Source organism: Spea bombifrons, chromosome 3 (genome assembly GCF_027358695.1).
Source record: "Spea bombifrons isolate aSpeBom1 chromosome 3, aSpeBom1.2.pri, whole genome shotgun sequence".
Taxonomy (NCBI): Eukaryota; Metazoa; Chordata; class Amphibia; order Anura; family Pelobatidae; genus Spea; species Spea bombifrons.
Genome location: NC_071089.1, coordinates 21,546,135 through 21,569,988, shown reverse-complemented (window position 1 = coordinate 21,569,988; position 23,854 = coordinate 21,546,135). Strand labels below are relative to the sequence as shown.

General features: G+C 39.5%; 1 protein-coding gene across 1 annotated transcript in view; it reads left to right on the top strand.

Annotated features, from left to right (window-relative positions):
- The window catches only part of COMMD1 (copper metabolism domain containing 1), a 40,083-nt gene extending 29,060 nt beyond the window's left edge, over positions 1–11,023 (top strand). The window contains exon 3 of the mRNA XM_053460983.1: positions 10,459–11,023. Within this exon, the coding sequence (XP_053316958.1) occupies positions 10,459–10,566 (108 nt within the window). The 3' untranslated portion in view covers positions 10,567–11,023. The remainder of the gene's footprint in view (positions 1–10,458) is intronic.
- The last annotated feature ends 12,831 nt before the right edge of the window (positions 11,024–23,854 follow it).

Here is a 23,854-nt window from a genome sequence, read left to right as displayed (position 1 = left end):
CCATTCGCACAGAGCGGTTCGCTCTGTGCGAGTGGCTCCATTCGCACAGAGCGGTTCGCTCTGTGCGAGTGGCTCCATTCGCACAGAGCGGTTCGTGAGTGTGGGTGCAGGGCAGAGTGGGGGTGGGGGTGCAGGGCAGAGTGGGGGTGGGGGTGCAGGGCAGAGTGGGGGTGGGGGGTGCAGGGCAGGAGACTGGGTGCAGGGCAGAGTGGGGGTGGGGATGCAGGGTGTGAGTGTGGGTGCAGAGCAGAGTGGGAGACTGGGTGCAGGGCAGAGTGGGGGTGGGGATGCAGGGCAGGGTGTGAGTGTGGGTGCAGGGCAGAGTGGGTGCAGGGCAGAGTGTGAGTGTGGGGGCAGGGCAGAATGTGGGGGCAGGGCTGGGTGCAGGGCAGAGTTAGAGACTGGGTGCAGGGGCACAGTGCAAAGTGCTGGGTGCAAAGTGCCAGTGCTGGGTGCAAAGTGCCAGGGCTGGGTGCAAAGTGCCAGGGCTGGGTGCAAAGTGCAAAGTGCTGGTGCAAAGTGCTGAATGCTGGGTGCAAAGTGCTGGATGCAAAGTGCCAGGGCTGGGGCAAAGTGCTGGGTGCAAAGTGCTGGGTGCAAAGTGCTGGGTGCAAAGTGCTGGGTGCAAAGTGCAAAGTGCTGGGGCAAAGTTTCTTGAACAGTAATAGTCCACCTCTTTTCAGAATGTTTGGGGTTATTTTGTTTCATAAATATTGTGTTTGGGTTCTTGTACTTTGAAAATATTGTTTTTTATTACATCATAACAAAATAAGAATGTTAATGTAAATTTTAAGTTGTTTTTTAACATCCAGTTCATTAAATTCTTTTAAATAAACGAAAAATTTGCATATTGTTTTTTTTTATCCGATTAATCGATTAATCGAAAAAATAATCGGCCGATTAATCGATTATTAAAATAATCGTTAGTTGCAGCCCTAATACTAAATATTGTGATTTAATGCGTGGTAAAAAATGTGCTGTTGAAGCCTACCTACAGGGCTGTTCCTGGTGGGGTGCAGGGCCCAAGGCAATTTGACTCAATGTTGACCCCATTGGCAACAACATTATGTAAACGACATGCCTTTTCTGCAATTTCTAACCCTTTATATATTCATGTAACGGTACATATTATTTAATAAATATGGGATTAATCGTTTGCTCTATATAACTTTACCCGCTGCTTTTCAACTTATATCAAAGCAGGGCCGCTTGTTTCATGGGCTGTAAGCATGTGGTGTTAAAGATTATACATGATACACACATCTTTTAATCTTCTGTATATAAATGAGCTACATAATTAAGTTTTACCGAACACCTATTTAGATGGTAAGTTTATTGGCTTCTCCAGCCACCGGACGTCCGTCTTTGGCTTTGTGTGTATCAGTGATTAATATGCTTTTGCTGGAAATATCCCTAGTGCTATAAATACAGCTCGATTAATGTACTTAAAACAAACAAACAGGTTCTTTCCGCTTTGTTATTTTGACCTTTTCAATATCAATTTGCTAACTCAACGCAGGGTGCGATGCCAAAGTCCACCTGTTTTGTGCGTGCAGGTAATATGCTAAGAAAGCACTTGGACACAATTTACCTGACTAAGTTAAGTCTTAGTTGAGAAAATACATATAAGTAGTTAGCGGCTGTATCACTTAATCACACCGCTGCATGTGCCGTGATCACGTAACCACCGGTTACAGCCAAAGAAGAATGCAACAAGTCGACTTTGGAATGGGCCATTGACACCACAAACAATGTTTACAGCAAATCCTGGGGCGGGAAACTCGCAACAGCCTTTCCAAATAAGCTTTATAAACCCCTGCAAGGGAAGAAGTCAATGGCCAGCGTATGGACGTTCTCTGCGCGACAACACAGGAGAAGCGAGAGAGAGAGAGGCAGGGTGTTCACACCGCAGGTACTTCACAGGGGGTGTAGGAGCAGAGTAAATTACACACAAAACTCATTTGCACATAATAACAAACATATTACACGTCTGATGTTATCGCATACAGGAAATGATAAACGGCCATTTTGTGATATGGATGTGCAAACGGATATTAGTGCTTTTTAATGTGACTGGACATGTAAGTGAGTTTTGAGCATGTTTAGTAACATGTAAGTAGTGCAGGAGTAACCGTGTGCTTGATATGTTATGGTGCATATCATGTGTGTTCATTGAAAGGGTTCTGATCCTTCGTAAGGTATATATGGTGGCCTGGAATGCAGTTCCGTTGCCCGTCCGCAGGGCAGGTTTTTCTGTGGTTCCAACATCACTTTTTTTTGTTACACCGTTGAGGCCAATTAAGGTTTATCCGGGTCACTGAATCGAGCTCAAAGCTCCTACTTGCATTTTTTTGGATTTATTTGGGTTCTCTGCATACAAAAACAAAACTAAAACAGAATATATATATAATGACAGCCGTTTAAAATGTTTGCAGTGCGATATATAATGATAGGTTTTGTCCCTTTTCCTCTTTGTTGGATTAATTCTAGCTTGTTTAGGCTTGTTTTCCTAGCAGGAGCCAGCTTCAAGACAAAAAAATACAATTATGTCCAGTGACCTAGTTTCTAAAATTTTGCGTTAGACCTTGCGTACTTCATTCAGACACATTTGGAATTACAATGAGAACAACAGAACCGTTTCACGGCCTAGCCTTACGGTGACGTATCGGCAGATTCCCTAATATCAAGTTAGAATATCTGTCACCCATTCCCTTAAAGATGCTGTCCCACTTAGACAATATATTAATGGTAACCTCCATTATGCTTAGCAAATGGACCTCACCATTTATTTTATTCTTTTTGTTGAACGTTTAAATGCATAAGAACGCCACTAAAACTTATAAGATGCTGTCTTCAATTACATGGCAACGAGTTAACAGGGCTTGCTTTAATGTAAGATGATGTTTAGGTTTTTCCAGCAAAGATGATAAATGAGGCAAAATTTGACATGATCGAAGATTTCTGTGAAAGGTTTGGACATATAATATAAATGCATATTATAAATCTGCATTTAATTCTAAATGTGTTAAATTCAGGAAGGTAAGCAGATCAACACCTTTAATTTTCTTAGACTCGACAAGCCGTTAAGAACCAAAACACTATTTTTTATATTTTTAGATTGTAATTGCAGTTTTCAGTAATTATGGCAATGGAATATTTCAGTTTCTCAAATGCTAGTTAATTGTCATTATTTATTTAAGAATCAGACTTCTTTCTAGCGTGTTTGAAAAAACTTTTAATTGACTGAAATTCAGCGGCAGAGACAGTAATGCCCGTTTTTCTCTAGTTATCTGTGGGGGAAGTAATGTTTGTATTACTTATGCCCCTTTTTCATAAAAAAGAGCGGTATCTTGTACTTCTGGGAGGCAGCACCACCAGGTCTGTTGTGCATGCACGTAACACATTCTGCTTTTATACATAGCTTGTGTAAAGATGCACAACGCCGTTTGTGTGTGTACCTTTTTTTATTGGGTTTGCCTGTTTGTTTGTTTTTTTTTTACTATTTTATAACAAGATTTAGACAATTTTATATTAAGAAATATTTAAGATCCTTCTCTAGACATCATACCTGAGGACTTTATGGCTCCGGCTACCTGGCCTGTTTTAGTCTCTTGCATTGAGATGGGATGGTAGAGGAGATTAGTCTTCAACTACCCACCCAAGAACGGCGGCCGAACACATATCTGACAGCGTAACCCTGCTGACATCAGACCGCCAGACCATGACTGACTGGTGCTTGTGTGGGACACAGTCATACCCACGGTTGAGGAATGTATATGTTGCTACATTGACAACGTTATGAACAGATGCAGGACTCCTGTCACTGTGTAACAGATGGAAGATTTTGGAGACAGGTGGCTGGCGGGACATATTCTTTAGTTATGTATGGCCCATTATAGGCCTCTTTTCTAGATCAGAGGCGTAGATCTTGGGCAATCAGGAAAACCAGCAATACACGCAAAATAATATTTCACGTAACATAACAGAACAAAGGATGGGGAAAATGTGCACAGCCAAATCATTCGTAAACATATTTTGCTCAAGTTTATGTCTGAAAGACCCAGAAGAACCTCTGTGGCTAAACTTCATCAGGCATCCATCGGCATGTCCTTTAAAAGTTGTTTGATATGCTGAAACGCTATATGGTTTCCGCAAGGTCACTCTCCTCCCATCAGCCGATGGCCTGTGACCACGAACTTGTGCCACAAATTAAACTGATGGCAAATCATAATGATCAGTGGGATAGTGATAGTTCTTCAGGTACTCCTATTAAAGCAAACCACTTTTTACATACTTTTTTTTATCATTACTGTACATAAATTGTTATTTATTTATTTTTTGTAATATCCAAGTATGTTAGTGGAAATGATTTATATGTAATTATATTTAAAATGGGTAAAGAAATATGTAATAACTGTCTGCATGCTAAAATCTGTAAATGAGGTGTCCTTTTAATGTTAATCTGCTCCATTTTTTGAAATATTTAGGATGTTGAGTTATATTCGGAGGATTTAAGACAGGAGCATAAAATATGCATTACTGTAATGAAAGTAGGTTAATCTTTTTATAGACCTGCATTTTTGCTCATTCTCCCATGTGAAGAGCACTGTGTTATTATTTGGCGGTGTATAAAAATAAAGCGTGATTGAAGACCTTGTTGTTTTCCTGAGCTGTAAATGTGGGATGTTGTCTTCTGCTGGACAATACAGCGCTATATGAACACATACTATCGTGAGGAGAGTCAGGCTTAGCTGCCATCAGTCCCGACAACCAAGGTTTCTTGTCTGCCAGCTGTCTTGTTAAATTTTATGTTGCTTGGTATTGTCGAAGTCAAGTTATTGGGATCAGTTTAGCAGCTTCTATGCATATTTATTATGAAATCCAGAACTCATTATGTCGTATTACACAAACATTTTAAATGTATACATTAACAAACATTAAAAGTGTTCTTACGTGCAGGCCTGGTCAGGCCATGTGGCATACCAAGCAAATGCCTGGTGGATAGCCGATAGGACCCCATACTTGTCAAATTTGCCACTCCATCAGGGAATCTGGAGTATGGCTGCTGGCTGTATACACATGGCCACATGATGCATGGGTATACTTAATGGGTAGCTGTGCATATCCAGTCATCCCTTGGTGGCAGCCGGCCTTAAGGGCCACTTACCCGTCCCCAGTCTTGTCTTGCTCAGGTGTTTTAATGTTATAACCTAGAATAAGGGGTTTCCCATGATGTTTGACACCTAGGTTATTCCCTGCCAACGTAATGATAACTTTCCAGGGTTCACTCCTTATAGGAGGTGTGGCTGTAATAAGGGGTGTGGCTAGCCATTCACATAGGGGCAGGGTTGGTCCTGGTTGCACTTTAAGGGGCAGGAAATGGGTGGGGATTAGACAAGAGTTGGTGAAATCTCCCCGAAATGGGCAGACACCAGGGCAGTGTAATATTTGCATATGTACCTTCCAACCAATCACATAGCAGTATTTATATTGTGTGATGGTTTTTACACATTTCTGTTGTTTTCTACCTGTAATAAACCTACACCAGTTTACCCACGGCCGGCACCTGGGTTTTATTGGTAAATACGCTCAATTAGCATAACAAAAGAAATATTCCAGACAGGGAGTGGACAGCCAAATGCTGCTTCACCGCGCACAAATCGAATACACCAACTTGGAGCTCCAGGGAAGGACACCCAAAGACTCCAGACTTTTTATGTCTTGTCTACCCATTGTACAGCGCTACGGAATTTGATGGCGCTATATAAAACAATAAATAATAATAATAAATATGATTTTTGTGAAGCCAAAAAATACTAGGATATCAAGTATGAACTACTATCTTATATATACTAGATTTACATGATTGCACCTCGGTTGGGTCTCTTGTCAATATTCTTTGTTTCAGGGCAGATCCTAACATTTGTAGTATAACTGTGTTCCAACAGCTCAGATTTTAAGGATAGCTGCAGTAGCCAACATTAACAGCGTGTGACTCAACAATATTTAGAATACCAGGCTCAAAAGTCATACCAAGTGTTATGACAAATATAGACTATAGTTTTTAAGGGAAAGTGATGAACCTAGGCCAGAATAAGCCACTGCATATGGCATATTTTGCTCCAAAACGCTTCATAAAACATAAAAAGGTGTATCTCTTAAGATTAGCTGAATGATGTTTCAATTTTCAATTTATGTTATCTATTAATTAATTAGTAAATACTTTATGAATACAGTGTACAGAATTCAGTGTACAGATCTGATTTTTATGGACCTATATAGTCTACTGCTTGGGTTAGCTTTTCTATAACATCTTGTTTTGGAAGGAAAGCAAGTCTTCACAGCCAAATAGCTTTGCCACTTTAGTGAGTCAACATCATTTACGTCACAAGGCCATGTCCTCTCATCACCAACTGTCCACTTCACTCCTCACCCTTACTGTGCTGATATTTATGTCACCAGATTGCAGAATGCCCAATTGTAGTCATACGGCCAAAATGCACAGCCCATTTTTCCTTGCTCTGCAGGTACAGTTACTAGGTGTTAGCTTTTTCCCCCGACATGAACTTGTTTCTGGTTTCTGTAAGGGGTCACAGTGATTTGATTTCATTTTAGTCAAGCTGTTTGTTGAGGCTTTCAGCCTAATGCCCTCATACCAGCCTGACAAATCCTCTGACTGATCCCCTCTCCTCTCCGCAGGAAAGTGCTTCAGTGTTTTTACCCTCCTCTTCCAATCTGTTTTTTTATGAAAGGCATAGACTTCAATTCATCATGCTTCATGTTGTTTATTATTATTTACTGATTTCATATAATTTATAAATTCATCATATTCCTTGGCTCTGTACAATTGGATGTTTCACACTCCATATCAACTTTGTATACTGCAATTCTGCGCCAGCTTCCATTGCCAGTTTCTTCGTTTTCTGTATTCCATTCCTCACTTTACCCAGGGCTGCCCTTTGGCAGAGGAATTCAGGGATGCTGCCCTGGACCCTGAACTTGGTAGTCACAAGAACTGTGAAAGTTCTTGAAGTCTCCCATTGTCCTTGTTCTTTGAGCAAAAGCTGAAGCCTCTATGAGAGAGTGACTTCGAAGAGGTTGCCATCAAGGCAAATGTATCACACAGCAAGCCTAAACATTCTGTCGGCATTTTATTTTGGTTTTCTTATAATGTTAACTTGATGTACATGGTGCTGAACTATTATTTAATTATTTTAATCTTAGTCAGCAGGATAACATCTTATCAGTTGGAAGCTGAAAAAACATATTTACCTTTTTCTATGTGCATCGTATCTCCTGGAAACAACAGGTAAAGATTTCTCATTGAGACCAAGATGTTTAAACTTTTACTCATCTATTTAGAAAAGGTCATCCCAAAAACCTTTGTAGATTATGTGAATGATTTTTACTGAACTTAGAGTGTGTGGTAGCTTTCTTTTTACAGGTCAATGGTTTCATACGAGCAATTCTTGGGGGGAGAACATCATCTACATTGTAAATTTTACTGTAGTCATGACCATTTAGAGTAGCCAGACCAGTAGTAGCCGGGAAATCCTTGGACCTTAGCCTAGGGTTCTTTCTAAATGTATGGATAGTTCTCCAGGATGCTCCTCTGAAAGATTGTTACTGGAGGTAATCCATAGCCGGCCTTTTCTAGACTTACCAGCTGCTGTGACTACATTTCCAGGGTCCTCTACAATCTTGTGCTATCACGTGCTTTCATAAAACAGTATAGTTAGGTCCGTGTCCATGCGGGTTCTCATGCTCACCCCTGAAAAGTTATGTAAACACCCATTTGTCAGGATTGTGTTTTGCTTGGAAATCTGGCAAAAATATTTAAACTAAACCCTATTAATACAATTTCGTTGGCAACATCTTTATAGAATCTAGATGTATTAGACCAGGATTGAATCAAACGGCCACATGTTTGTTACTTTTTTATTCTAAAGGCTCCAAAGTTGTGCTTGTCTCTTCTAAAAACAGAATTATCTATGTCTCTAGTGTATCCCTCCCTGATGATGCCATAGCTGACCCTGATGAATCACAGCCATTCATAAGTTGTTTTTATTAAAATAATTTTGTGAGCATTCTGGAAAGGACTTCTTGTTCCTGTACATCTACCTCTATAATGTTAAATTATTACCGCTTACTCTAAATCAGTCCTGCCACTGGCAGCTGTAATGATGATTTGTTCCCTAGAATCTGCTGAAATGCGTTTCTCAGTAGGGTATCCTCTTACTTTGTACAATAAATGCTGTGTTTACTTCATGTTTCCCATCACATTTCACACTTAGAGTAGTTTTGCATACTGTGTTGGATGCACTGCACCCTGTTTTTCCACTACAAGCTAGGGTTTGATGGTTTGAGGGCTGTCAGCTTTATGCATCATTAGATGTTCCATTTGCAAAACGATAATTATCTTTAAGGCAATGTACTCATGTGTAATCTACATTTTGATTGCGGTCGGGGTCTTTTTGAGAACTTCTGTTCTAGTTACAGGACTTTAAAAATAAGAACTTTTTTTTTCTTCATTCTGCATTTTACTGTTCAGAATAAGAAACCTAACATAACTAGAATGTGCGAATTGTAAAGCCAGTAACTCTTTGCATCAGTGAGAGTAGCCACCATTAATTACCGTATTTGCTCGATTATAAGACGACCCCGATTATAAGACGACCCCCCAAAATCAAAATATTAATTTAGGAAAAAAACAAAAAGCCTGAATATAAGACGACCCTATAGGAAAAAAGTTTTACCAGTAAATATTAATTCATGTAAATTATTTTTTCATGTTTAATAAAAGCTATGATTGAGAAAAATATATTTTTTAAATTTCCTTTTATTTGCCAACCTGCCCCCCCCAGTTATGCCACTCTGCCCCCAGAAATGCTTTATACCCCCCTATTTGCCACTCTGCCCCATGATATGCCTTATACCCCTATATGCCACTCTGGCATATAGGGGGTTAAAAGGCATATCATGGGGCTGAGTGGCATATAGGGGGTTAAAATGCATTTCTGGAGGTATATAGGCATATCATGGGGCTGAGTGGCATATAGGGGGTTAAAATGCATTTCTGGAGGTCCATGATATGCCTTTTAACCCAGCATGTACTGGCTGCCTTGGCTTGATAGGAGTGTGATTGCTGTTAGCAGTTTGATATATATATATATATATATATATATATATATCAAACTGCTAACAGCAATCACACTCCTATCAAGCCAAGGCAGCCAGTACATGCTGGAACCTGGGGATGATAGTAGTGGGATTACAGCCTCCCTATGCCATGCTACAACCCCCACCCCCCTTACACATCCATGCTATCACACACAAACACATTTAAATACTCATTCATTCCATTAATCACACATACTTCACACATTAAACACACATTAATCACACATACTTACCCAAAAACCCTCCCCCACCCCCTTACCTGAACTGCAGATCTCTCACTCGAAGACTTCTGCAGGGGACCGGCTGTAGAGCAACTTCTCTGGCCCCGCCCCCAGAGGAGGGAGGGGGAGATAGAGCTCTGTGAGGACGCTGCAAGCTTCCTGTCCTCCTGCTTCTAACAGAAGAGACGCTGCTCGCGACCGGTAAGCAGCATGGCCCCAGCAGACATTGTTTGGGGGGTCTGAGAAGACGACCCCGATTATAAGACGAGGGGTATTTTTCAGAGCATTTGCTCTGGAAAAAACCTCGTCTTATAATCGAGCAAATACGGTAATTGTCACCAGAACTTGGATGATTATATTCTTTCTCCGCTTCATTGTAAGGTAGCTCCGGCAACGTGAAAAAATACATGAAACCACAATCACTTTTAGTATTTTTTCCATGTGTCAAATGAGCACTGGCATGAAGGAAACATTCTCTGTGAAAATATGTATCGGGGAAAATGTTATCTGACTAAAGAATTATTTCTGTAAACAGTGCTAAAGGGTATGGCTACCCCTGGCCAGCTGAGACTATGAAGTCCAGGAGATACGGTATTTGTTGCCTTGGTTGGAGCAGGAGGGCGTCCATAAAACTTATACATTTGGCTTCCTTGGGTCGGTGTTGGTACCGTGCCAATGGATAGGAAGTAGATTTGCAAAAGATGATAATTGTAACGTTCCTGTGAGAACACCAATAAATGATGTGTATGACTGAAACAATCATAATTATCCCTTATAAATTGCTGTTTTTAATTTCGCAGAGATAGGTCCAAATGTAAAAGTCTTTTTCACATTAACTAAAAAAGGAATGGTTATGTGTGTAATTGTAGACTGGATTGCATTTTAGAACTGCAGTCAAGCCATCTATGTCCATCCTGCATTAATTACAGTAAAACAAAGTTGGGTTAGATTGCATCTCTAAAATAGTAAGCGTTTACAGTAAAACAAAGTTGGGTTAGATTGCATCTCTAAAATAGTAAGCGTATTTATTTAATATTTATTTTAATTTATTTTGCAGACATCAGAATTTTTATGTTTGGAATTCAATGAAACAAAGATAAGCCAAGTGCTGAAGAGGCTCTCAGAAGTGGAAGAAAGCATAACGACATTAACCCAGACCAGCTAAACAGGAAGACAAGACTATTGAGGAATAAAGTGGTTTTTTTTTATGTGTGAAAGCACTCTTTTAAAATGGGTGCACGCTATGAAATATGATTTGTTTAAATGCAAATTATGTACTCAAAATACATCCCTGTTAATGATTTAGGCCTTCAAATTTGGAAGAGAGTTGGCAACTATGTAACTAGACAGTGGCCGGGGGTAATAAAACAGTTACCTAACAATACCCGGAAATGATGACAAGCCACCAGCCTTCTTCTGAAATATTCCTTCATTGGGGGCATTGTTGACATTGAGCAGGTTTCAATGCTCTTCTGGGCTATTAAAGGGTCAATGGCTCTGTATGTTAAACCAGATTATGTTTAATAGTGTTTCCCACAATATTTCTACTTACACATTAGAAAGATCAATTCTGTCATGACTTCAAAATATAGATGTAAATAAACCCCACTTTGTGTTGACAACCATCTGCTCTTCTTTATTACCGCTTTCTGGCAAAGACACGAGTGGATCTATGTGAATTTTAAAAAATAAATGATACAGTAGACTGTAACAATCAAGTCCCTTAACATCTAGCTACAGTCTAGAGGTCTGTTTAAACACCAAATGATTTAATGTCGCCAATTTGTTTTTTTATATTCCAATTTTCTTCATCTGCACCGCCCAGTTTGAAGATGGTGGTCTCTCGCTCTACAGAAGACGACAATCCATGGACCAACAGCTGTTTAGCTTCATCGTTAAGAAAGTCTTAAAGGGCTGCAGATCAGCAGTTTGCTTAGTCATGTCCTGGACCATTTTGTAACTTCCACGGACCTTATTTAAGGGGGAACTATCACTTTCACAGCTTTTAATAAAAGGATGTTGGGTCAACATTTACGCAGGGTATCTGTGAACTGTGGCAAGATCAATAACTGTTTTGAAGCTGTTACTCTTCTGCTTACAACACTTACAAATGTTGTCTGAACCTGAAAAGCAACTCAAGAATAGGGAGAGAACTTATGAGGGAGAAATAATAACGCAAGTCCTAAAAAGTGGTGAGTGCTGATAAAGGGCCTCTGTACGTCTATGAAGATATTCCAATAAAAATCAGCTGTTTCCAGCTAAGATAGGCATTTACAACATTAACAATGTCTACACTGTGTTTTTTTATGTGTTTGTTGTTGTTTTAATGGATACAATTTACATTTCTTTCAAAAACAAGGACATTTCTGAGTTACCCCAAACTTCTGAACAGTAGTGTATAAATGTGTGTGTGTGTATATATACATATAAACACACACCTCTTGTATTTACCTCTTCTATAATACACCCAAACTCCTTCTATTAAGCTCATTTTAGCAGGGCCCTCCTCACCTGTTGTTTCTTTATGCCATCTTGTTATGTTTTGTCTACCCTTTGTACAACGCTGCTGAATCTGATGGTGCTATATAAAATAATAAATAATAATGATAGATAGATAGATAGATAGATAGATAGATAAGCAATTTGTTAATTTAGTGTGCTGAACAAAAAAGGTGTGGGAAAATCCACTCTAAAGATGTATTTTAAAACTCTCTACATTTTGGTCATCTCCCTTACAGGCTGAAACTTTAAGAAATACTTAGATTTTTAATCACCATAAATGGTAAGTTTGGTTTCTAAGAAAAAAGCGATCGATTACACTTTCCACAGTTCCCAATAGACTGGCTCGCAGTGTATGTAGAAATTATGTTTTTGATCATCATAGAATCATAAAACAAGAATGGCCTGAAATAGCTTTTTTTAATCTTTTTTTTTATGTAGTTCAATCGGTTATCTAAACAATCTTGATTTAATTTTTTTTGGTAGTGCATTGAAAACTACCTGACATCTTTTTTTTTCTAGTATTGTTTTTTTAAGACTTTTCTAAAGGGCCAACCCCAGGATTTCCCTAGGATTTACTATGTCTCCAGTGTCCCCTCCATTGTGCACCCCCAACACAGTACCCTAGGGCCAGACATTTATTTTGTTTTCTGTCTTTTCTGCCACAATGATTATGTAAACCCAGTATGCAACTGGCAAAAAGAAGTCGGCTGGGATGAGTGCCCACAGCATAAAGCTTTTCAGAACATATAGGTTGAACTCTATTTTAAAAAATCTAGGCAGATTTTGAATCTTATAATTAACCCTACATTACTTTTTCTTTTTAGCTCTGTTGCCAAACACCATGTCAATGGCAGAGCCAAGGAACACACTGCCATTCTCACAATCCCACAATGATCTGAAATACCATTCCCTTCGCAAACATTTATTGTGGGATTATCACAGTCACGCTGCACTTATCACCTTCATTTGGTTTTTTGGATGTTGCTATCTTTAGAAGACTGTACCAACTGTATTATTTGTGGAGCTTTTATACTTAGTATTTGGTATTGCATTTTGTTATTTAGATGCATTACTTTGTCACAAAGGGCAGATTTAGTTATATCTAGGCGTAAATAATACCGTATTTGCTCGATTATAAGACGACCCTGATTATAAGACGACCCCCCAAAATCTGAATATTAACTTAGGAAAAAAAGAAAAAGCCTGAATATAAGACGACCCCAAAGGAAAAAAGTTTTACCAGTAAATGTTAATTCGTGTAAACTATTTTTTTTAATAAAAGCTATGATTGAGAAAAAGTTTTTTTTTGTTTTTATTTCTTGTATTTTCCAACCTGTCCCCCAGTTACGCACATCTGCCCCCAGGCTTGCCACTCCAATATGGCACTGTGGCCCATGATATGCCTTTTAACCCTCTATATGCCACTGTACCCCATGGTATGCCTTTTGACCCCCTATGTGCCACTCTGCCTCCAGAAATGCCTTATACCCCTATATCCCATTCTGGCATTTAGGGGGTTAAAATGCATATTATGGGGCAGAGTGGCATATAGGGAGGTATAAGGCATTTCAGGAGGCAGAGTGGCATTAAGGGAGTTAAAAGGCATTGTATAGAGCACTCTGCCTCCAGAAATGCCTTATACCCCTATATGCCACTCTGCCATTTAGGGGGTTAAAAGGCATATTATGGGGCAGAGTGGCATATAGGGAGGTATAAGGCATTTCAGGAGGCAGAGTGCTCTATTAAATGCCCCCTTAACGCCACTCCAGAAATGCCCTATGCCCCCATTTAACACACACCCTATACCCCCATTTAACTAACACACACACACTCTCTCCGCCTCTCTCTCACCCCCCTTCCCCCGCTCTCCCCCCTCTCTTACCAGTGCTTCCAGCTGGGGCAGCGGGTTGACATCGCCTTCTGCTGCAGCCGGAAGGAGGTGTGGCTAGCAGCGGGGGTTTGTATGCGTCCGTCGCGTATACTTTCCCCGGCTGTCAGAGATCAGAGTTCCCCGCACCAGTGCGGCACCGGTGCGGGGAACTCTGATCTCTGACAGTCGGGGAAGGTCTATGCGACGGACGCAGACAACCCCCGCTGCTAGCCACACCTCCTTCCGGCTGCAGCGGACGTTGTCTACGCGGATCGCTTAGACGTCAACCCGCTGCCCCGGCAACACAGCAGGAAGCACCGGTAAGTGTGTATGATGGGGGGGGGTCGGGTGAGACAGGAGGATCCAGGTCCCCTGCAGCGGTGCGGGGGATCTGGATCTTAGTCTCCTAATCAGACCTCTATTTGAGGTCTGATTAGAAGACGACCCCGATTAGAAGACGAGGGGTATTTTTCAGAGCATTTGCTCTGAAAAAAACCTCGTCTTATAATCGAGCAAATACGGTATTTGACGACATAACTGAACCATTACAAGGAGAATGAATATAACCTTCAATTGTCTTTGTGGTAACCTGAAAATATGAGGTACACATTATCAGATCATTAAGGGTTATTAAAATGTGATAGACCAGCTGGACAAAGCCTTATTGACAAGACTATGAACTAAATACACTGTAAGGTCTTAAAAGCAGGGCAATGTAGGCAGACTGGATGGGTCAAATAGTCTTTATCTTTTGTTAAATGTCTGTGTTTTTCTTCTTCTTTTGGGAGGGGGAGACCAAAATAGATTCTTGTAGAGCAGGAACAAGGCTGAAAGAGGAAAAGAAAAGGGTTGCAGGAGTGTTGCCATTCCAACTCACTGACTTCTAGATGTATTTAGACCTACACCAGTGTCTGGTTAAATCAGTGAGTCAGAGTTCTTGAAAGTCATTTGTGTAAGTATGTTACTGTGTGTGAATATGAGCATGTTAATATTATGTTCATATGTCTGTATGCATGTTAATTTGTGTGTTTTAGTGTATAAGTATTCTAGTGTGTGTTAATTAGTATCACTGAAAGAAAATTTTTGACTGGCTACTAAATCCGATCCATATTTGACAACTGCTGTATTAGACATGATTACTTAAAGCTTGGTGACGAATGACACCTACCCATTAGTTTCATGCGACCTTTGGACGACATCATTTCAAGATTAAGCAGATGCAAATAGCATTCCCTGTTTGCAACAATAACATTACCAAAGAGTGTATTTGTGGAACCTACAGGTCAAAAATTTCTTAAATTCCAGATGAAGTGTGCAACGGTGGTGGAAGGTGCTACACAGTGCTTTTTTCATTCCATCATTTTCTTCTCAGATGGCTTATGATTCAAGCGTACTCTTGAGTGTGACATTGAGTTAATCCTTAGAATCTGAAAATCAAAGTTTTTTCGTAGTCCAAATTGTTTAAATGCACAAGTATGCACATATAAATAATATAATTTTAAAATGAACCTTTTGGGTAGGTAACGGGTACATCTTATACCTAAAATCAATACTTACATAATAATTATATAAATAGTTATTTATGGTTATTTCAATTGTACAGTGCTGCTCTATATGATGGAGCTATATAAATAAATAATTACAGCCTCATTCAGAGTGTTTCATTATAATTGTTATAATTTATTTCTGTGCCAGATTTGACGCTGCTATATATTAAGGTAATACATAAAAAGTACATTTTGCTAAAGTGAGAAGGCTTGGCAGGCTCCGCTCACCCGAGTTTATGAAATAAGACTGTAATTAGGTGATAACTGAAACCAATCACTTTGTCGAAATGAGACTTCTTACCACGGAAATTAGGCTGTTTAGAACTAAAACCAGCCACACCAAAAGGTTTCACATTACAGTAACCACCTAAAGCCTCATTAGGCTGTCAGTGATGTTTTAGCTATCCGAGGCCCAGAAAAGTGTTTAGCACCAAATCCACTGTTATCTCCAAGACCTGTGCAACCTAGATTGCAATCCAGATCTGGTTGTCCACCTGGACTACGCTGTGATCTTTTTAACTATTTCCTTTCAGTGGAAAGTAATTTCAATCTGATTTATATGAGTTGGTTATGTTTTAAATAGTTATCTACGCAGCTAGTTTCATGCTGATGATAAGCGAGCAAAACCAAGAGTACACATAGAACATTGCTGTCTGTGGCTTTACACTAGAGCTCTTACCATGTATCATCTATACTGCGGTATCTGATAATCATGTATAATGTAAACAGCTAGTCAGTGCCATCCTAACCCCCAAACAGCCTGCATGTGCCACTGGTTGTGTCATCACCATATCTAAGAACTTTCTGTTGAGACTCTTGAAATATTAAACTTTTATTAGCCCATTGTGAAGATTCTGTGTAGTAACTCGCCAAACTTGTTAACCAAATGGCTCTAATACCGGTCACCTGCATTCAAGCAACGAAATAACCCATAACATACTGGTAGCAAAAGCACCAGCTAGGACTCTTAATATATGATAAGATTATATATATATATATATATATATATATATATATATACATTTTTTAATACAGTAAATTATACATTCAGCATGCAGAAAAGTCAGCTGGGACACACCTTGTGGCTTGTTCAGCAGTTTGCAAGTTACCCCCGAACAGAGAATTTGAGAACAGTACATTGCTTTGTGACAGCTTATTGTCAACAGGTTATTAACCAGGATCTGAAACCTAGATGCTTTGTAATTTGTAATCTGAAGACACAAAGACAAAAAATCTGACTCCAGGTTTCTGTCAAATACCGTATTTGCCTGAATATAGGCCGCACCCCCCCCACTTTAAGTCTTTAAAGTGGGGGTGCGGCCTATATTCGGGGTTTAGCGCAGGGATGGTTTTCTTTTTCATTTATCCCTGCTAAATTTAGCCCGGGTAAGCAGCAGGGTTAGGATGCAGATCCCCGGCAGTGCTGCAGGGGACCTGGATCCTTCTCTCCGGCAGAAGTGCAGACGTCCACCGGCCGGCCCCACCAGGGAGTCTGGGGGTGCATTGGTAAGTCTGGGGGGTGGCATATCTAGGAGCAGAGTGGCATATCAGGGAGGCAGAGTGGTATTTCTAGGGGGCATAAAGCATATCTGTGGGGGCAGAATGGCATATCGAGGGGCATATTTATAAGTATGGTGCATTATGAATTAAGGGGGGACCTTAAAATGGCTATTGGTTTTCTGTTTGTATATAACATATGTTGACTAAATGCATAATAGATACCAAAAATGTTAAAATACGCGTATTCCTGTGTATTAGGTTAAATACTGTTTTACAATTCCACTAAGGTGTATTTTTTCTTTAAAAATACATTTTTCTTTAAAATAGCACCAAACTTTTAGGGTGAGGCCTACAATCGGGTGCGGCCTATATTGGAGCCAATACAGTATATCTTTTTTCTTCAGTTTCTCTGCTACTTTCATTACCTCTTTTCTCTCTTTCCCAAGGCTTAACATATATATGGTGCTCATGTCACTCTTGAATACAATCTTAATTCCTCCTACCATTTCCTGCTTTTTTAGAAAACTGTCTTGATAGCATCTAATAAGAAGTATCACCCTTTACTATTAACTAGTTTCAATTTAACATAGGACTGCAAAAGAGTTCTAAATGTTTTTTAAGCTGTATCAACTGTTTATCACATTTATAACTATGTTTTAAAAAAAGAAGTCTTAAGCGTATACTGAATTTTGTGACCTGCATCTGTGTGTCGTGGCTAAAATAACTAATTTGTATTGATTTGCATATATCCTAACACAGACAGACTGATTCACCTGCTTTCCTCTGAGTGAATACAGAAAAGCGTGTATTTTTTTTTTAAGTTAGTGTACAGTTTAGTGACAATTTTATTAATCTTTTTCATTACATTGGTGCCTATGGGTTAAATATTCTGCAGCGCCCAGTATCATGCACCTCATTAACCAAACAATATATCATGCAACCTTTCCCGCCATTGTTGCCTTTTTGTTTGTTAAGCAAATCTTTTTGTAAATGCAGTGTCAATTCAATTTAGCTTCAAGAGTTATGAATGTCCATAATGACCGGTTACTTTTTTATTTGGGACATTTCCAAGAGCCTGAATTATCAAAGGGTATCACTGACTGTTTGCCAAAATCCTCCCTGGGGCTCATAATAGCTTTTCTCCACTCTACAATTTGAAGCAAGTATTACACGTATGTCAAAGGCAATATAAGGGCTTGCGCTGCATCTCTCTTCTCTCTCGATCTGCATTGTCCACCTCCAAGATCAACACAGTTCTTTATTTCGCCCTTACTACAATCAACTCATTATCACCCAAGCAGTCCCCTCTTACTGTCTCCCCACCCCCAGACAATTGATTGTAAGCTCACAAGAGCAGGGTCGTCTTCTCCTTCTGTACCAGTATTGTTAACATTTGTTAATGATAATTAAGTTGTTTTATTTCCTTTCACTGTACCCTATTTTACCAGCTTTACAGAATCTGCTTGCACAAAAGCTAATGTAATATAATATATATATATGTATTGGGTTTTTTATGTACACATTTTTGCATAATAAAATGTTTTAAACAATAAAATTGCTCAATCTTTTATCACTCATCCTGACATTGTGACTAATGAATGTCTATAGAAGTACGGACTTGCCATAAGGAATCAATTCAGTGTGTTGCTTGAGCAGGAAAAGTCTTCCAAAATATCACATGACTTACAACGGGCTTAGCAAAATGCATTTTATGGTCAAAGAGAAACACATTTTTTTTTCTGTGAGACTCCCCCTTCAAAGTCTGTGTAACCACAGCGCTGTATCTGTCAATCACCTAAAGTACTCCACTGACTGCGGGTAGTTGACGTGCTCTTGACACCTGCATCTCACTCTTTGAACAAAATAACATTGTTGTTTGAAATCCCTCAATTTCTTATCATAGAAGCAGTTAAAGCACATTTTAAAATATGTATGATAAACCATTCATCAGAACATTTCACATGTACAATTTGGCCTATATGTCAATCCTAGTTGGGAGCCACCTCTCCGTGGATTGTCCATTCATGAATACCATTCCTGGTGGTATTAGTTTGATCCATACCTGGAAACTCTCAGGGTTTGATAGGAGTCTTTGCTTTCTCAGGTCACACTGCTGTTTCTCCAGGGGAAGAGGAACTGCGCCTATGCCCACTCTCAACCCATGTAATGCCCTTTGAGGTTAGTGTGACGGTACACCCGTCAGCTGTTCGTTGCTTCCTCCCGGACCCACAAGAGTTAACCACTTCCAGTGCTAGACGATACTGCGAGGAAGGGATCAGGAACTGGCTTGGTATCCATGATGGAATAGAACCGTAGCCCGACAAGACGTAGCCAAATACGGTGTTGTAATTGTCCTGAAAAGTACAACGAGTGATATAGCTGGTCCCTGAAGCATTAGACGAGACTAATGTCCAGGTGAACAACAGTTCATTCAGAAACACACAGCCTTTTATACACTACTCTAACAATGAAAGGGACATAATCACATCAACACAAAAATACCCTGCCCAGACAGCCTGGCGCCATACTCAGGCCACCAAGCTCCGCAATGTCCATATAGCCCCAAACCGCTATCCTGGGGAAGCGATGGATAGCTTGGGGTCCCTAGAATACTCTGTCCAAAAAGCATGACTGCGCCGGCTGAATCCCGCTCTCCTGCAAGTCATAGAAACAGGGTTTACATAGGAGGCTTCCTCTCCGAACAACCCCTTGTCTATACCCCACCACCCGTGGGTTAACTCTACAAAAGTGCGCCCTGATGGGGCACATATAACACGGCTTCATAAAAGGCTTTAAAAAACATTAAAAAGAATAAACAGATGTCAAAAAAGGGGAGATCAGGTGCAATGTGGTAGGTGTTATGTTCTGAAAACCATAGGCAGGGGGTGAATGTGCAACCATGTTATTAAAATACTGTTAATGAGGAACTGTAAGTGGCCCAGATTTTTAGGATGAGTAAATGCATTTTTAAAAATTACATACTGTATAGAGCAGGGTCTTTCTTTAATATAGGCCAATATTTTTTAATAACAAAAATTAGTGTTTGTTACACTCATTGTAGTCCAAAGTAATTGGGACTTCTTTGTATTTACTTTTTTGTCTATATTATAAATGTTTGATGTTTTCCGCCTGTTTATCATACTCAGAGACTTTTGTGCAGTTTCTCCTTATCCTCAAGAATTGGCTTTTGGGGACAATGAGAAGCAATGGACGAAAGTGACACCTGTCTGATGATATATAGCTATTTACATCAACCTGTTTGAAAAGGTATGTGATTTTAAACAATTATCGTTTTTATCAGGTTTGCTGTATGTTAATTAAAACTAGAGTAGTGTCAATGCTTTCTGCTTGATGTTGATATATTGTAGTAGTCTGCACCATGTATACAAAGCATAATCATCAATCATTCAATAAAGATTACGTCACTAAAGTTGTTGTACAATACACCCAATTGACAGAACATTAAAAAAGATGTATGCCTGAATTGCAACATATACATTAGTCAGTCCAAAATAAACATGATGTTAATGGTAAGCTGGAAATTGTATAATATTTAAGTGTCCAAAAATGAGGAGTTGTGATGGAAACAAGTATACTTTATGTTGGTCAGAAAATTTAAGTCAGTATGACATTTTCCAGCCAGGCCGGGCAACATGGCCAAGCATTAACTCATCTTCAGTCTTTTCAATAGCATTAAAAATATGTCTCCCTGAATTACTGTGAAATTTCCATACTTGAAGATTCTATCCTTGTGCTACTGTATGTCCTAGTAATAGGAATGGATAATATTTTTGTATTGGTCTTGCTAGTTTCAGGTGTAGGAAATGTGGAAAAGTACAAGATGATGGTGATACCACTAAGGGAGAAACTATGAGCACTTCTAGTGAGATCAATTATTATTTGTTATTATTAGGTTCTATATTTTGCTTATTTGTAAGGAGCCATTGATTTATAACTCATGTGCAGAACAGGTTTGGCTATAGTTTTGTTCCACACAAAAAAGAATCCACAGATTCAATGGAATCTGTGACTACTGAAAATGTACTTGCGATTCACCAGAATCCAAATTGTCTAAAACGCAAGTAAGGGTCAGAAAAGATACTTAGAAAGTAAGGATAAGACATCTGGCTAAACAATTTATAGTGGTATGGTTTTCATGATGCTTGCAGAATGTTTTAAATCTATTTCTTTAATCAGTATATAATGGTAGCACAAAGCATCCAGAGTGTCAGGGTTTGCCCTGCCTAAATCTGTATTATAGAGGTTTGAAGGATCTGATGTTAAACAGCTGAGATTTCCTTATACTTATTGTCACAACTCCCTCTGGGACTGATTATTACCATTTTAATGCAAAGGTCTCAGGAGAAAGTCAGCAATTCACCTCCATCATTACTAAGGTTTGAATGTTGGCTGTTTTAACAAGTCTCTTATGTATATTGCATACCTGAGGCATTATTCATACTCTATTAATATATGATTAGCATGGTTGGAATGTTTTAGAATAATCTAGAAAGTCTCGAAGATTTGCACACTTTAGGTATAAATCTATGGAATAGCAATCAAGGTATCATATATCATCATATAGTGATCAGATGGTGGTACAGCATGACACCTATTATTATATAGCAAGCCAGACACAGACAGTGGCACAGCATAACTCCCAGCACTATATACTGAGTCAAGCACTGTTGGTGGTACTCCTATCACTATATACTTGGTGGTACTCCTATCACTATATACTTGGTGGTACTCCTATCACTATATACTTGGTGGTACTCCTATCACTATATACTGAGCAAGACATTGATGATGGTACAGCATAACTCAGATCATTATATTCTGAGCCAGATTTGGACGATAGTATAGCATAACTCTCATCACTATAGCCTAAGCCAGACATTTAGGGTGGTACAGCCTAACTCCTATCTCCCATCACTCTTACTCACTCACACTTTCACACATGCTCTCTCACACTCTCACTCACTCTCTTATGCGTTCTCACACACTCCCTCAGACATTTACTCACTCTTTGTCATACTCTCACACTCCCTCACACGCTCTCACTCTTACTCACCCTCTCAATGTCTCCCTACCTTCTCTGCCAACCACTTCCGTGTCAGTCTCCTTTCTAGCAACTCAGCTTCTTCTCTTGCCTATCCTTCTTCTGTCCTATTTCTTCCACTTCTCCCTGATATCAGCTACATTGACCAGGCCTTCAGGAGTGCTTTTCAAAAAGGGCGAAGCCTCTGCACACCATGTGGAAAGTCTCTTCCCCTGGTCCTCCAATTGAAGGAAGTGGTTTGCACAAAGGCTCCACAATTTTAAGAAGCGCTACAGGAGACCTGATACCTGGCAGAAGAGGACAAAGAAAGAAGATAGAAGTACAAGTGGAAGCGAGAGAAGAAGCGGCGCTCCAGGAATGGGAGCAGAGAAGCACAGACTTCACGCTGCCCTTCTTGTCCGATGCGCATCTGCTATTCAGAGTGCATCTGTCTTGGCATGGCTTGGGTTGTGGGTCTAACACTTCACTCTTCATTATGAAGGGCCTTGTATGGTGCATAACTTAATGGGTGAGGCAACTTTGTAGAACACTTTGTTTAAACACTTCTAGTTCTAGCTCTTGGATTGATGTAACGTCACCTGGAATTGCTTGTCCAACTCTCACCGTGAGATAGGGTTGTCAGGTCATCTCCCATGCTTTGTAGCCCCTATCTTGCACGTGAGCAGTGACATCAGGCATCTTTCATGAAGTTTTGTGTCACTCTGTGTGCTCTTGAGTGTCATGCCGCCATGTTCACCTCCAGAGTTTTGTATCTAATGCGATGAGTTGCAATGAGTATATTGTGTACCAAATCTATTTCTACCTGCTTGATTACCGAGCTGCACAACTGGGCTGAATGTTGCCATGCGGAGGAATAATGAAGTCAGTGGTAAGAAAAAATGAAATGAAGAACACAAGGTTAAGGCGACTCCCCTCATTGTTTAAACAGAGGTGGCTTATTAAATAAATATATTGCTTATTTAGTTTGTAAACACCTTTACCTATTTATTTACATAAGCTTAAAGATAAGGTGTGCAATAGTGACACAGAGGTATTCAATATCACTATCATACTCCGAGAAAAGGGATTAAAACTATACTTTTCACTGATATACAACAAAGTGTTCCACCTCCACATCACTTACAACAATGTATCTTTGATATGTTGGTGTTCTGCCCAAAAAGGACACCTACAACATGATGTATATCAGGACTGATAACTTCTATTACCAGAAATCTTTGACAGAACATGTGTATATATATATATATATATATATATATATATATATATATATATATATATATATAAAAACAAACAAACCTTGGAAGTAGAACAGGTCATACTGAAGGTCAATAACAGTACACAAATCCAAAGTCAGGGGAGGAGAGGGGGTAGATAGAGAGAAGGGAGGTAGATAGTGAAAAGTGAAGGAGAGGGGGTAGATAGTGATAAGAGAGGGAGAGTGGGTAGAAAGTGAGGAGGGAGGGAGAGGGGTAGATAGTGATTAATGGGGGGAGATAGTGAGAAAGGAGGGAAAGGGGATAGATAGTGAGAAAGGAGGGAGAGGGGGTAGATAGTGAGAAACGGGGGGAGAGGGGGTAGATAGTAAGAAATGGGGAGAGGGGGTAAATAGTAAGAATATTGAAATAAATAGTGAGAATGAGTGAGAGAATTAATGAATTAGTGTCTGGAAGAATTGTGTGAATGAGTGAGAGAATTAAATAATTAATATGTGGATAAATTGTGGGAATGAGTGAGAGTATGAATAAATGTGTGGATGAATTGTCTGAATGAGTGAGAGTATGAATTAATGTGTGGATGAATTGTCTGAATTAATTGCCTATTTGAGCACTTTATTATAATATATTTTATTAATGATTAAGTGTTTTGTTTTTAAAAAGCTCATTTCAAGTATTTAATAACTTGTTTAAAACTTTTAATAATATACGCTATCTTAGTGATTATTCTCCAAAATGGGGCTTGGGACACGGCC